The sequence below is a fragment of the Eupeodes corollae genome, chromosome 1, assembly GCF_945859685.1.
Source record: "Eupeodes corollae chromosome 1, idEupCoro1.1, whole genome shotgun sequence".
Classification (NCBI taxonomy): Eukaryota; Metazoa; Arthropoda; class Insecta; order Diptera; family Syrphidae; genus Eupeodes; species Eupeodes corollae.
In genome coordinates this window covers 144406497-144423639 of record NC_079147.1, presented here as the reverse complement: position 1 = coordinate 144423639, position 17143 = coordinate 144406497, and the positions used below count along the sequence as shown (strand labels likewise).

General features: G+C 34.5%; 1 protein-coding gene across 2 annotated transcripts in view; it reads right to left on the bottom strand.

Annotated features, from left to right (window-relative positions):
- Nucleotides 1-17143, bottom strand: part of LOC129942465 (inositol 1,4,5-trisphosphate receptor) — an 89423-nt gene that overhangs the window by 24706 nt on the left and 47574 nt on the right. For both annotated transcript variants that reach the window (XM_056051393.1, XM_056051394.1), the window contains exons 2-8: nt 10501-10751; nt 10325-10395; nt 2459-2574; nt 1665-2397; nt 1395-1609; nt 866-1336; nt 339-806 (exon numbers count right to left, since the gene is read on the bottom strand). In XM_056051393.1, the coding sequence (XP_055907368.1) occupies nt 339-806; nt 866-1336; nt 1395-1609; nt 1665-2397; nt 2459-2574; nt 10325-10395; nt 10501-10601 (2175 nt within the window). In that variant the 5' untranslated portion in view covers nt 10602-10751. The remainder of the gene's footprint in view (nt 1-338; nt 807-865; nt 1337-1394; nt 1610-1664; nt 2398-2458; nt 2575-10324; nt 10396-10500; nt 10752-17143) is intronic.

The following is a 17143-nucleotide window of genomic DNA, read 5'->3' as shown; positions in this document are numbered from 1 at the left end:
GGAGAAGTTTGTTGGGTGAGGCCCTAGTTCACACAGGACTGTAGCGTCACCTTAAGTACTCGTAAGTAATTAAGTAACGATTTAAAACCAGATAGTTCTTTTTTAATATAACTTATACTATTAGAAAGAACATCAAAACTTTTAGGAATTGAAAAGAAGTTAAGAAAAGAACATGAATTGCATTCCCAGAAAATTTTAGAGTTTGTTAATGAAGTAAAGTCACTTTCTGCAATTTCAGACATTATAAGAGATTTGGATACACAACTGACTGCGGGAGAAGTAAGTCTACGACTGGAATTTAAACATGATAAATCTTAAATACATTTTATCTTACTTACCGGTTGACCTTTCCATTGTAAGTGAATTTCATAATTATTCGAACTTATCACCGTGTTATCTTCATTGATTTCTACCAATAAATTATCATTCTCATTATCTTCATCCAATGTTTCCTCCAAAGGAATATCTTGTTTGGCTTGTTTTTTCACTGGCGATCGTTTGACATGAGTTTCAATTAAAATATCGGCGTTCTTTGAGCTCAATACACTTTTGCATATTAATTCTTGTGTAACAGCAATGGCTTTTCTATTTGATACACACAAATCAGATAAATAATCCAAAAATCTAGAATCCCAGCAAAGCATATTTTTCCTAACTAAGCCAACAAATGTTTCAATTTCTGAAGCTGTAATATGTTTTTCGAGTAGCTTTCGATTATTGTGCAATAATGCAGTAATTGTGTCTTCAGCTAGGATATCATAACCAATTTGCTTTTGCATCAGTCCAAAATGTTTTGCAATGTACTCCTATAAATTTAATGATTATAGTAAATACAATATTAAAGAAAAATAAAAACAATCTTCACCTGATTTTTCCTGTAATCTTGTTGAGAAAGTCTCAAAATGCGATAACACAAACGAAATATATTTTTATATGGACTGTTTTTAGGATCACTTAAATCGTCCAATCGAAGAAATGGTGGTTCCCCATCTTTCTCTTGAAAAGGTCCCTGGAGAATTTTGAATAATTGCTTGAGAATGTATTGCTCGCGAAGAAGCTTTTGACGATCACGAATTGGATTTTTGATTGTCAATTCGAGTGCTTTGGTTTTATTTTGTTCATTTTCCATGCCGGCAATGAAAAAGACAATATCTTGAAGAAGAGACACAAGGGCTCTTCTTTCATTTACCGAAATTGTTCCGTTTTCAAATTTAGATGTCACATTTGCTAATACTTTGCAGGCATCATTGGCAAAATCTAGATCACGAACTTCTACTGGAGAAACAGGGATAAGGGCAAAAGCTTCCTTATCTTCTTTGATAGCAGAACAGCAAACCTGTAAATGAAATCAACTTTGAATTATAAATCACAGAGCAATATCTATAAGGACAAACCTTGGACATAACAGGTTTGTCGTCATCAATATCGATTGGAATAGAAGTTGCATGAACCCAGGTATTTGAACATAAATGTCTCAATCGGACATAGCTCGACTGCGGTACAAGACTATCGGCTCTTGTCATAGTCGTCGGATCCAATTCAAATACTGAAGCTATTTCAGTTGAATAAGGAACCGAAACTAGACGGAATTGTTCTCCTTTGGATTTATCTACAAAAAAAATGTAAACATTTTGGTTTTGTTTCGTTTTTGTCCAAATTCTTACCCATTGTTCTCATTCCACTATCAGAGGCATCTTCAAAGGTTGTATCTCCATCGAGTTCAGCTGCAAGATAATAACCGGTTGCGAGGTGTTTGAAGCGATATAATGAGTTCCAATGGCCAGCTCCACCACGACAAGAATCATGTTGGACAACTTCAATTTCCCACAGAGCCTTACTACTAGTTGCAGCTGTTGCACTTGTTCTGCCTGTGGTTCTCAAGAATACATGCTGTTGTTTCTTATACTCATCCATGGTGAGAAATTTCTCTTGTTCGGCATGGAACAGTCGCACAACATCGCCCCCTTTCAAAATATGCTCTTGATTCTCTTTGTGTTCCATGAAGAGTGTTATTTTCCATGATGTTGACGAATTCAGTACATTAACCTCTTTGGATCCAGGATTATCAGGCAACTCATAGTTAGCAGCTACATGGAGATTCTGTTGGTCTGCATTCACAGGATTCAATATCACTTTATCGCCAACAACCACATTGTCACCTATCGAACGTAGCTTATAGAAGGGCATTATGTAAAACCATGAACCCTCATTGCCATTAGCGTCCAAATAGACTCGCATAGCATTCTTTTCGAGTAGCGATGGAAGGCGTTTGTTGACTGTCAGATATTTGTTCGATTTGAGATGAAGCATTTGTACAACACTTCCATATTGTACAGAACTGCCGAGGAGTTTCTTGTTTTCAGTTTCATTTTGTTTCTTTTCAATTTCGGCAGCATGCTTGAATATGAAAATAAATTGTTTTTAGAACTTTAAGGAGTGAATGGAAAACAAAACTTACATGCAACCGTGTTAAGAGATTCGTATCAGTATTAGAACTGCCACTTTGTTTGGCTGCTTTCCAGAATTGCTTCTGTGCAGAATATCTGTTCATAGGACATACTTTTATAAGACAATCTGAAAGGAGATTAATACAAATTTTAAGTTAACTTTTTGTTTGCAGAAACAAAATCGATCTGTTTGTACTGGTGCTGTTGTACTCAATTCTCACAGATTTTTAAAACTTAAATAAAGAAAACTTTTAAATTATTTACGCTTAATGCAAGCTTTATACAAGAAGTAGTCTTGAAACTTTTTTTTGACTTAAGAATAAAAGAGAATATCGGCGATTTCGAGACGTTTTTCTAGAGTTAGAAGATAAATAAGTTTTAAACGATCTTTATTATTTAATGTCCCAAAATCGAAGAAATCTGCGTTGCATAGATTCAACTCTTTGAGTGTTAGAGTTCTTATGGGGTCTCCCCTTGACTTGACTTTCGTATACAAGCAGAGGTCTAACAAAGCTGGTGAATATGGATTTAGTGACATAGAGGTTCGAGAATTCTCGAGACAAACGGCTTATGCAACTAAGGTATGAGTTAACATTGCAAAGGATGTGACCAAAATAGGCTATGAAACTTAACTAAGTGTCGTAAATAACTGCTACGTCGCTAATAGAACACACATTTAATGTTAATATCCTGCAGACTGTAAGTTCGGGAGGTAAGATGTGATCGTTTAAAGGGTAAAGTTTTGTCAATTTTATTTTAAGATAAATTTAGATGGATATTAAATAGAGACATTTATACTAAGTTATCATATTATTAGTATACACTCAACACGTTCTGTTGAAAATGTTCCTTATCTCTTTAAGCTTATTTTTACGAGGAGTTCGGAGTATTGATATAAAAATGTACTCTTCTCGCGGTCAATACTTGATTTTACGATTATGTTTTAGCCTTTTGTTTATATTTTTTCCTGTGAAATAAAACTGCACCCTCTTAAAAATATACGAACGAAAATTCTGTTTTACCATTTGACCTAAGGAATTTGGACTTTTGGAGGTCTATAAATAATATAACGACGCAAGATTTTATGAGACTTTTTACAAATGATTTTGAACATCAAAAGGAAGGTATACAAACGTTTCTAACTTACTATCTTTTATTACGAAGTTGACCCCCTCGTCAGCTTATTTTATTGGAATTATTGTTGACTTGATGGCTTATCTAACCGAACAGTGTCATTTAAACAAGTTTAAATCTTTAAGACAGGATTAAAACAAAATATTAACACCTCTAGAAAACCACCGCAAAGTTTTATTTCTTTTGCTGTTTTACCAAACTGTTTACTACCTATGAAATTTTTCGTTTTTCCTTTGCAATAGCTCTCATCAGTTTTCCGTTGAGCTGAATTTCAGACGTTCTCTCAAGTATAGGGTTTCTATTTTGAACTACACATCAAAAATGTGATATTCTCCTTAATTCTGCACTATTATTTAAACACGTTAAGGAAAGTAATAACACTTTAATATGTGCAAATAAAAAAAAAAGGGATCATCGAAAACATACAACCTAGATTGATAAATAATGCTACATTAATATCTCCAATTAAGTGAAGTCTCCAAAAATGCACCCAGTGCCGGCAACGAAGAAATTAGTGCTATTTAAAAATATATCTCATTTTAACAAATGACAAAACACAATATATTGGGTTTTTGCAATACCAACTTGACAACTTAAAATGAAATGAAAATCATTTAAAGAGATTCAAGAACAATATTATTAGCTTAAAGTACAATTAAAACATTTATAACAACATTTATTTATGGTTTTTGGCTTGTTGGTATAAACCAATGACTTAACGTAGCGCCTAAATAAATAAATAAATAAGGTGGCACAACAGTCTGCAGGGCCAAGTGACTTACAACTCTCAACCATTTCTGCGTCCGAGTTATTTCAGGAATGGAGGGGATCTACAGTTTTAATGCCGAATTTGAAAGGAGTCAGTATCGTTTCCTTCCTCACGAGAGGCAGTATCCTTGTACCACAGGCAGGGATAGAACCCAATGTCTAGCATGACAGTCCTAGGCACTTACCACAATGCCACAGGTACTAACATATAATCTAGCGCGTTAAATCGCACGAACTCTGCGGCCAATCGAATATCCGATTTCTTGAGTTTCTCACGTTAATCAAACTTAAAGGTGGTTGTTGTATGGCACCATTTTGTTAAAAACACAGATCGTAAAGGTCCATATCTTTCAATTCGGGTCAACAATAAATCGGTAATAATGGCGCGATAACGCTGGCCATTCACAGTAATGTAATTATCGATTTCGTCGATGAAAAAATATGGCGCGAAAAGCCGCATGTAAACCGCACCAAACTTTTATTTTTTGTGGTTGAAGTGGTGGTTTCACGAAGTAAATGTAGATTTTCACCCGACATATTTTGCTTCATGACGAACCTATTAATCAATCAAACAACGTACTTTGTCATCGTCTCAAATGGTCCTTAAGCTTCAATTCTTGAGTCAGCTTAATCTATTATGGGTGTAAACGCAATATACATTATAATTTGGTCCGAGCGATGCTAAATTTATGAGAACGCCGTTTACTACGAACGCCTGAACGGCATTGACATTTTTAAAACTTCAAGTAACCCATTACCTCACTTACACGACGAATATGTAGATTCAGGTTTGCACAAAACTTGCTATCGACCGAATAGAAAATTTTAATATTTTACAAAATTTTCCATAATATTAAATTAACTGAATGATAATGGGGGCATTCACTAAGCTAGTGAGTACGTAGTCAAGTCATTCTGATTTCCTAAATGTAACTATACAATGAGTTGGAATTTCTTTTCAGAGGTAGTGTAAAAAGTTAATGGACACTGATTTTGAAGTTTCGCAATCACCTGCTCAATAAGGATACAAAAATTCAAAATGAAATTAATCCTTCAGAATTTTAATGTAATTTTAAAGCACTTATATTATATCTTATATTTGATTTTATTGAATTTACACTCTGTCGAGTAAGAGCGTGGTCGACATTACCGACAGTTAATGAAAGATTTCGCGATATCACGAGTCGATAGAGGGAAGCATTGGCCTTGATGCATTGTCAACAGAGGTTCAGTTGTCGTTGATCTTTTGAAAGAGAATCACATTAAACACCATGAGTCGCACTACGAGGCTGTGTTCCTTTGCATCTACCCGAAAGCCCCAAAATGTCGCAATCAGAAGCTGCTAAATACATATATGAGAAAGTGGAACGCATTTGTACAGAAGTGGATACAGCGATTAAAAGTGGCTAAAAATGTAGATGATTTACCAGAACGTGGTTCGATAGGAAAAGTGAACAAAAAAGATGAAAAAAGAATAGTGAATCAGTTTTCTTGGCATCCTGCTTTAACATTGCGCCAAGGACAAGCAAAATTGATTGAAAAAGGTTTAGATATATCGAAACTATCCAAACCCTTCTTCATAATCATGAGCTGAAGAAGCCTCTGTTGACTGAAAAACATGTGACAAAGCGACTCGCTTGGGCGCATGAGAATATTGAAAGCGATTTTGAAAATTGGCCGTCGCAGTCGCCAGATGCAAACCCTGTCGAAAATGTGTGAGCATATATTAAACATAAGCTTCGTGGAAGACGCACATACACTTTGAAGCAGTTGTCTTACGAAATTCGTCGGATCTGGTGATCCTTGCCACTTGAATACGACGTCAAATTAGTAGAAAGCATGCCACGGAGATGCCAGGCAATTATCGACGCCGGTGGTGACTGGACACATTATTGACCCAATTTTCATCATTGTTTGGAAAGTGCACAATGTATATATAAATATGAAATTTTCATAAAACAATGTTTTTTTATAAATGAACACCACTACGCTCTTACTTGACAGACTGTAAAAACAAAAGATTTTATATACTGGTGTGGAATCGGCTAAGGTGATTGTTGATAAATGATAATCAATATGATTTAATTTGAACTACGTAAGGTGATAGTCAAATTGATACCTAAAAAAGAGCTGGAAACGACTGGAAAATTTTCTAAGTTCACATTTCTGTGACCGACAAAGCGTACGACATTACTCAAAATCCGCCAATTTGATACTTTAATTTAAATATTTTATAAGAATGAATTTAAAATTTCTCCAAGCCGAAATCGAATTTTGACAATTTGAATCGGAAATTGTTCAATCGAATTGAATTGAGTTGAATCATCTTACACAGACGGAATGAAAATGATAGTCAATTTGATTTTCAAAAATATGATAGTCAACTATCACTCTAGCTGATATAATTGCCCCAATCCTTGAGGCAATCTTTACCAGCTGTTTTTACCTGGTCCATGTTTCCTAGGCATGGAGAGAAGTTAAAGTTGTTTTTATACCTAAAGCAGGTAAATGCTCCCAAGTCAATCCTAAAGATCTACGACCTATAAGTCTATCATCATTCCTTCTTAAGACCTTGGAAAGATTGATTGATATCCATTTAAGGGCACTTATCGATACAAGACTTCTGTCTTCGTCTCAACATGCCTACTGTAAAGGTAAATCGGTGGTAACAACGTTACACACTTTAGTACGCCTAATCGAATATTCCCTCCATCATAAAGAGTTCACTATGGTTGCTTTCCTTGACATCGAAGGTGATTTAAACAACGTGGACACATCTGCAATCACATCTGCACTGACATCTCTAAATGTAGAGAGTTCGCTTCGGGAGTTAATTAATTTAATGCTTACTAGCAGAATAATTAACTCAAAACTGGGCAACTCTTCTAGTAGACGATTCGTTAGTAGAGGGACACGTGGTTTTCTATCCCCTCTCCTCTGGAACCTAGTGGTGAATGAAATCCTAACTAGTCTGGATGCAGAGGGTTTCAGAGTGAAAGCCTATGCGGACGACGTTGCTATAGCAGTTTCAGGAAAGCATCTTAATATCCTAAAAAAACTCTTACAAAATTCCTTGGACAGACTAATCTTTGGGCTGATCGGTGTGGACTGGGTGTTAACCCACACAAAACCGATCTGGTCTTATTTTCGAGGAGATACAAAATTCCATTTGTCAACCCTCCCTATATTAAATGAATCCAATTAAAATTCTCAGACGAGGCTAAATACCTGGGTCTTGTCTTAGACAAAAAACTAAGTTGGAAACGCAACGTACAAGAAAGAGTCAAAAAAGCTACTGTAGCTCTCTTTTCTTGCAAAAAAGCTATTGTAAATAAATGAGGTTTACAACCCAGAACCACGCATTTGCTATACACATCGGTAATCAGACCAATTACAATGTACGGTGTGGCAGAATGGTGGACTGCTTTAGAGAAAGGTATAAACCGGGATAAGTTAAATAAAGTCCAACGTTCAGCATGCCTATGTATAAGCGGATCGCTTCGCACGACCCCGTTTGCGGCACTGGACACTTTGCTCTACCTTACACCTCTTGAAATATTTAGCAAACAAATAGCTGCAAGCTCTGCTATTCGCCTCAATGCTTCGTCGCAGTGGACTAACAACAACATTGGCCACTCCGTAATTCTAAGGTACTTAGAATCAATTCCAAAGCACACAAACTACACCATCCCACAACTACAATTCGACAGAAACTTCCACATTTATATACCTACCAGATTTTTTTGGGAGGATAGGACATTTTTGGAGGATGAGTCAATCCATTTTTACACAGATGGGTCAAAAACAAAAGAAGGGGTTGGTGGAGGTGTGTACTCTGAACGACTTAAATTAAGTCTCTCATTCCGCCTTCCCAATCATTGTAACGTGTTCCAGGCGGAACTTTTGGAGATAAAAGAAGTCTTGTCTTGGCTCAAAGAAAACGTGATATCAACATCTGATATCCGTATTTTCTCTGACAGCCAGGCCGCTATCAAATCTCTGGACTCTGTCTCTACCAACTCTATAACAGTCCATAACTGTCGATCATCTCTAAAGGCGCAACAGTTTAATATTCACCTTTGCTGGGTGCCGGGCCATATAAACATTACGGGTAACTGTAAGGCAGATGAACTCGCCAGGAATGGTACAGTACAGCCCATCCTACCACGTTTGGCAAGTACTGGCATACCAATCGCTACTTGTAAACTGCTGCTAATGCAAGACGCTGTGAGGAGGGCAGGCACCAGGTGGAACAACATCACCACGTGTCAAGTCATAAAAAACATCTGGCCAACACTGGATTTAAAACGTTCAAGGCGCTTGCTTTCTCTAAGCAGATCGCATATAAGCTCGATAATAGGTGTCATAACCGGACACTGTCTAATAGGAAAGCACGCCACGAGACTAGGCGTATTCTGAAATGACTTTTGCAGAAGCTGTATGGACGAGGAAGAGGAAGAAACGGTTCTTCATCTTCTCTGCACATGCCCTGCTCTAGCTCGAAAACGCAAGAATTACCTACGATAATTCTTCTTTAACGATTTAAACGATCTAAATCATATCGGTATAATCAGCCTCTCACGTTTCGTAAGGGACTCAATCTGGTTCCATTGAGCTTAGGAGGATGGCTCAAGATTCATGTGGTATCACAATGGGCCATTAAACTGGCCTAAGTGTGTCCGTTTCCATCTTGGACAGCCACTATAACCTAACCTATCACTCTAGCCGATTCCACACCTGCATTTCTTATTAATATGACTGTTCTGGATTGACTAGTTTTGTAGTGCAATATTGCATTCACAAAGCTAGTTGAATTTTGACTACGTAGTCACACTTCGATAAATAGTTTAATGGTGCGTTCACAAATTAAATTAAAAGTTCTCAAGCTCATATTTATTTATATTTAAAAGTAACTGCGGTGCGATCCAGGGCTTTACCCATATGCTTTATTCTAGACAAAATTTGGTAAAAATAAAAAAGAACCAACTCTAAAAGGTAGACACATGCTGTCGCGGACTTTTTTTTAGAACTTTTAAAAGCGAACAGTTATGTCAAACATTATTTTAGAAAAACCTTAACCGTTTAAGTGGAGGTTCTCAAAAGCAAAAAGCCTCGAAACATTGTTTATCGGTGGTTGGTTCGTATTAGTCTTAGCCTTGGTCAATAAATGGCTTATCTAAAACCGGAAGATTTTTTTAAATCGTACCAGTGGTTCCTGAGATTAGAGCATCCAAACAAACAAAAAAAATCCTTAGCTGTATACTATAAGACGTACAGAATTGTTATAATCTTGTCACCCAAATTTGACATTCCTTCGTGTAAATGAGGCATTCGTGCTCTTAGCTTACGTCCACAATAAACCAATATTCATAAAAAGAAACGATCCATAAACTTAAGTACAAAAATTTATCGAATAACTTATGGTTCAATCATTTTAACATCTTGTTCAAAAATTTATTAATTCAATCGAGGAAATATGTAATAATCACATGTAAAATGTCCATAAAGCTCATTCCAAACAAAAAAAATGCCATCATAACAAAACAAAAAACATTCCAACAGTCCTTCTCTCTTAACATGTGAGAAATAGACCAGCAGGTTAACATACATAACACATATTCCTGTCCTCATCCCCTTTTATAACGATTTTTGTTTATACTCGCGACGACACGACGATACGACCCCTGGTGTTTTTATTGCTTTATTGATGGTGCGAGAAATAAACGAATACAAAATCATTCAAGCTCATCAAAACATTGACCTATTTATTTTGTAGTTTTGTATCGCTTGTTTTAAGTTCGTAATGAGAACAGGGAACTTTTTTCAACTAAGTTTGTAACATTGAGAATTGTTAATAATTTGGAATATAAGTGTAAATATATAAATTCATATACAAAAGTACTGATTTTTTGAAATTTGTTTACATAACGAATGGTGAAGGGTACCTATACGAGAGTACACTTAGAATATCATACCTCTAAATTTTTTGGGCGGGCAGTTCAAGTCTCCAGCTTCTGGGCACACAACTGTTCTGTCATCAACCAATCTATGGGGAAATGGAAAGAGTAAACAAATCAAAGAAAATTCAAATACTCGTATCTCAAATCATCTTGATTGAAGCACATTTTTGACGTGTGATCTTTTATCTTACCCAAGAGTACTTAAGAATCCTGAAACATTTCCTTCGGCATACAAAGATACAACATCTCCCAAATGCAGGAAACTTGCTGAACCAATAATATTGTCACCCATTTTTGTATCGGAATAGAATATATTTTTGTTTCTATTGTTTGTACACGTCGGCACTTGGAAGGTCCTGAAGCTCTCGTTTTGAAGATAAGTTCTTTTTTTTTGTTGGGTATTATTGAATTTATTTATTTGTTTCGCAATTAGATATCAAACCTGTAATTAGAACAAGGGAAAATAAAATTAGATTAAAAATAAGCCATCTGCAATTTGTCTTTTTAAGATTTGTGAGAAAAATGTTAAAAGTAAAGAATAAAGTATACAAAATCAAGGTAAACAATTTTATTGTTCCTTCGTAAAATTTACTAGTGGCATTTTCCCGTGAAGTGGGTAATTGTTCAAACAATCAATGCTGATGCTGAACCACCACAAGCAGCTCACAGCTTGATGTTAAGACAACAACAAAAATTAGAAAGAAAAAAAAAATACAGAATTATTGTTAAGATATACGAGATGATACAGTGAGGGACACTTGATGAGGTATGCTGACATTTTATTTGTTTATGTAGTTTTAAATCATTTAAAATTTTTAAGGTAAATCTTTATGTTATGATTAAAATGTAAATATTTAAGGTACTTATTTAAACCAAATTAAACGTTGGTTGTTATGACAGATATGTTTAGAATGTATATCTTGGTAAGTACATTAAACAGATTAATTTTATTCGTAAAAATATGTCTTAGCTTTAAGTTAAGTGTACACGATTGCAAGATCTTTCAATATTGGACGATTTTAAAAGGTGACAGTTGATAATTTTCTATCAATTGTCGTCGTTGTTTTTATCTAAACACTAGACAATTTTTGGGTAGAAAATCGGTTTACAATAATTGTCGGTTGGAGACTTTAGAAAAAATTCATCTTGAAAGATGACGGAAGTAATAAAAATAAAAAAAAAACTTAAGGTTGTGCAGTGTTATGCTATTTAACTTTACATTTGTTGATGGCCATCTCAGTGGTGTTGCCAATGTCGTGCCAAAGCATGTCTTTAGGTACGTGTCTTTTGTCAACCTGCATCCCACTAAAATCGCCTGGTCTTGATCTTCTAGAATTTTAATTTTTAAACTTCTTGTTCGTTATTTTACAGACGGTAGTTTTCAAATTCTTTCAAAAACCTAGGTATATTTCTGTTTTTGTTTCATACTCAAAAGCTTCCTGCCAATTAAAAATTGAATGATGTTGTTTGGAAAGAAAATTATCCAATATCCAATTAGCTGAGAATCTTCTATTTATTTGAAAATTCAAAAAATTAAGTGTTTAAACGAGTTCAAACGATTGGGAGAAGTTTTAAATGTTTGATAAAAAATTGGCTGTCACTTTTGACAGATAAAATTGGGTGTTTATAAGGTTGATGGAAAATATGTAGATGAGACATTTTTGGTAATACAATTTATGAAAGTGCATACAAATCATATTTCAATAACACTAGTTAAAAACGTTATGAAGGTTGCATATTCAAATTATACTTTTTCTAAAGTTTTTGATGGCTTTAGTTTGAAAAATCGAGAAATCGATCTTTTTAATCAGGATTTTGGGATATAACCTTTTATATCTCGAAAAAAAACTTATATTAGCCTTTTTTAGGGTATGGAAATTCATGCAGTAATTTCTTTTTTCAATAAAATTCGATATTATTTTCCAAATCCACAATCCCTTAATTCGATATGTGGTTACAAAAATGTCAGTATCTTACTTATTTAAAATACATTTTGTTGTAAGTCTTTATCTGCTATACGTTAACTTTAAAAGAAGGGTGAAAGATTTATGCTAAAACCGTTATTTAAAGAAGTATGCTAAACGGTACAAACAAAAATTTTGAACTTATTACGAATTCGTAGTCTTAAGATTATAATATCAAGTTTTTGGAATATGTTAAAAAAACATATAGAAATAATGTTGAAAATGGGTATTTCTGAGTTTCAGGATATGTAGCTAACATCGGATTGGAATAAGCACTACAAATAAACTTTTAAACGAATTATTCAAACAACATGAAAGCTTCAGATACAAATGAGACACATAAGTCATCTAAGTAATCTGAAAAATCATACGAAAATGATTTTAATTGTATCATACAATTTATTGTTAAGGGATAAGTTGTGTTTTAACTTAGCCTTAAGAAACCCGTTTTTGGTTATCCTTAGCATTTTTTGGAAAATATATTTTTAAAACCTGATGTGGTGGAAAAACTTAAAGGTGAGATTTGAAATCAGGATATCTTAATCTTTTTAAAATGCTTTATTTTTGAACCATACAAAAAAAAACGTAATTTTGTCGAAAAATGTCATTTCATGCTAATGTTGGCCGCGGCTGCGCTTCAAATGGTCCCTCAGCAAGTCAAATTTTGGCTTACTCTTTTAAACATTTTGGCTGGTATTGCACGAATTGATGCTTCAATAATGTTGGCTAGCTGTGCGTCAATCGAAAGGGGTTTGTTGATATAGATATTCTAGAAGCGGTCCCAAACGAGAAATAAACTACATGTCATACACATCAAGCTCTTCCATTTTGGTCAAAAAAAAGATCGATATCATTACACGGTATCGCTCACCATTCACAGTAACGTTGCGATTCACATCACTTTTAAAGAAATACTGCCCAATTATTCAGCAAGCCTGAATGCATTGGTAGCACTTGCAATGCTCCTGGCTGCTTTTCACTTCAAATACGGCAGTTTTGTTTGTCCACTAACGTTTCTATTAAAAAATTAATCTTTGGCTAATTTTTAAAAAGCCAGTTCACCAAAAATTTGATGTTGTGGTTTAAATTGTTTGCTTTATTTGGAATAGCTTTACACCTTCCGCAAATTTGTCCATGTAGTGGAGTAATAGATGCCTAATTACTGTGAACGGCGCGGCACCGCCGAATCGATAATTCATGGGACTGCGATAATTTTCTCGGTTTGCACTCTACGTAATAGTTATAGTGGTGTATCTCGAAGAATGTAAATTTGGTCACAAATAAAGTCACAACAGCCCGAATAGCTGTCTCAGTAAGTCCATTAAACTGACCCTAAATGGAACTTTCTTAACAGAGCACGCATTTTGATAATGTGCCCTAACACAAAACAATCAATTTATTGAAGGAATCTTTTGGTGTAAGCATTTTTCAATAAGGGATTTGATTTTCAATAACCTATTTTGTGGGCAGCCGTCGCTTTTGACTTTTGACAAATCCATTACTAAAAAACTAATGATATACGCTTTAACGACGCATTCAACTTGTGGAAATTCACTGCAAAAATGGTGAAGGTTCGGCATACACGGTTCAAGGTTATTGTAAAGTACTTTCGCATCCGGCAATAGTGGAAAATTTTGAGCTCTTTATACTCGTTAGCAATGAGAAGAATGAAAACCTTAAATCAAGAACAACTGAAAATATTGCCATTAGCCCATAGTGTTGACGAAAACTCAAATCGGAAATCATAGGTATTTTGTATAAAGACTATTGCCAGACTAATTTGATACATTTCAAGAACCTTAAGTTAAGTTTTTGTGTTAACTTCGATCATTGCGAAAGTCACTAATTAGTTTCTTAAAATACGTCAAAATGATCAAAAAATTATCTTCAGTGATATGGCCCGGAATTATAAACCTTTAACGGATCACTATTTGGATTGCAGTGCGGTTGCACCATACTTATTCGTAAATGAAGCTGGTTGAACTGTGCTATCAAAATTTGAGGCAGAATTTGAAATTTTGATCCAAGAATTATAGATCACTGAATTTTCCTTTAACATACTCGTTTCTTATTTTAATAACGAAACCAAATCTCTTATTGGAAAATCTTATTATATATTTACTAAAACATACTGGGCCATATTCATAGTTCTTTGATAAGTTCTGATTTTGTCTTGGCTAAACTAAACTTCAGTTAATGTTATTCATATGCAATTTAAAACCATTTTAAAACGATAGCCTGGAGTCTAAAAATAAACACGACGGAACCTATGTTTAAGCTGTATTTAAATCTATAAAACGTCAAGAATAAACAAATTTATTGAGAAAATTAAGTTGCGAGACATTTTATTTGAAAATTTAAAAACAATAATTAAAATGTCAAAAGATTTAAGTATATCAATCCTACCATACAACAGAAAACGAAAGCTTTACTTAACCATTTGAAAGAGATGAGGGCGATTTGTATGAAAGATATCGATTCGAAAAAAAAACTGTCAAGTTTATGATTGACCTTATAAATATTGATGATCGAAAATGAATGAAAGCATTGCCAATATTTGTGTGATGTCAAGTCTTAACAGCACCAGCGCGACTTACGTACAATTTCAAAATATATTTCAAAGATTTTGGCTTTCCAGCTAACGCAATTTATTTTGTTCCCCTATAGAAGCCATTTTGTATAGGTTTAAGAGAAATTGAACTATAATAGTTGTAGATCTGCCAAAATCTTTATGAATAGCAGCTGTGTCTAACCTGGATGTTAAATTTAGACTCCAGTTAAACAGAATAAACAGAAATAAAGAAAGGCAGCAAATTTATGATAATTTTCGAAGTTTATATTTAGAGCACTGTTAGAAATTCGATCATATCTGCATTATCCAAAAATGTAGCAGACAAGACTATTGAATACGACATCAAGTTTTTTGCGTTGCCCATAAGGTTCGAAGAATGCCATTTTACCCATAACTGATTTGCTTATTTCAAATAAATGTGTGGTTTAGTTTCGACGTACGAGGCAGTATTACTTTGCAAGATTACAGAGGTGAAATAGGACACTTATGTATTTTTGTTCGATATAACGACGAAAACTGATTATTTGGGTCTCACTACAAAGCAATTTTTTGAGAAAAACATAGATTGTTCTATAAATCCAAGAGGATAACTTATACACAACTTTCACTTGAGTAGACAAAATAAAAGTGGACCAAAAATTGAACTCTGTGGTACATCAAGTAAGCAGAAAAATTAAGTACTGTGGCATGATGGTTAGTGCGGAAGACTGTCATGTGATAGCCCTTGGGTTCAACCTTAAGTTTTTTCTAAGGATCGATAAAGTTTTTTACATAAAATAAAGTTGTTAACCAATCAATCAAATCAATGAAATTCCTTGGAGAACACGATAAGAAAGCTTAAATTTTCTCTATCCAAAGCCTGACGAATGTCTTCCGTAACTTTTAGCAAAACCTTTTTAACGACTCTGTCCATTTCAAAAACCACATAGCTTAGATAAATATAAGTATGTTCAGAGAATCAATGAATAGATTAATTTGCTTTGTTAAGTTCTTGCAAACACTTTAGATAGAAAAGATAATACAGCAATAGGTATATAATCAGTTTGTCTACAATATTCAAGACAATTTGGCAATATTTATTTTTGTTGAAGATGTGAGTTATGTACAGTACGACAAAAAGGTAATACACTTTTTTAAATAGAGCCGGGTCGATTTTAACATTGAATTTATCTTTATTTAAGAGTCCTATCAATGATATTATGGCTGAAATATTACATCGTTTAAAATCGCTGCTTATTTAAAAAGTCCAGTTTTCGATGACTTTCGCACGGTCTGAATTTGACCGAGGCCATCGAATATTTTGTTTTTGAGGAACGCGGTGGTTTGCGACTTATTTGTAGCTCCGTAAAAAAAGTCTAGGGGAACAAGTCACCTCGTTGCGAGATAACCATGCTGTGAAACCGCTCGCACAGATTGTGTCCTTTTAAAACCATATGTCTTCGGTGACCATATCATCCAATTCAGGGGTGCCAGCACGTAACTTGATACAATCGAGGATTGTCGATCGTCGATCAACTTGAAACAAATTATTTTTGGCAGCACGTCAAGTTCCATTGTGACTTTTACTTAAAAAAGTCATTGTGAACTATTAAATGAAATGTCAAATGAGTTTACTTTGAAATTATTTCATTCTACTTTCAATTTAAAGTCTCTTCCGAAATGTTTTTCTTTGATTCGGAGAGTAAAAGTGAAGGCGATGAAGTGTCCAGTACTAAAATCAAAAGAAGATATTTGAGAGATAATAGCAACCCATTCGAATTGAGTAAAAATGAGCAAATATTCAAAAAGAAAAGAAAGATCATGTATAACATTTATAAAACATTTTTTTTTTAAATTTCGTGCAGCAGTTTAGAGTCAACAAGGAATGTTTTCACGAGATACTCAGCTCGTTAGATCTTCCAGAAGACAGAAAAAGAACATCAGCTCCATCAGTTCTACAGCTTTGTGCAACATTAAATCTCCTAGCCAGTGGGAACCAATGTTGGAACAAATGTGTTGCTAAGGAAATTTAAACTACCAGGAATACTGGGCTGCGTTGATGGTACTCATATTTTTCCTCCCTAAACCAACGTGAGAACTTAAAAAATTGGTCAAAATCTCAGTCTGTTTTTTATTTATTGACATATTATTTTGTTTTTGCATTTTTCTAACACAAAAATCACTCCCGACGATAGCTAATTTCTATCGAGTGAAAACTTTTGTTTCAAACGTTAGTTTGAAGTTTGTGTGCAACCGCATCTGGCGAAACAATAGAGGACAATCGATTGAATCAAAATGTGTGCTGCCAATGCTCGATTG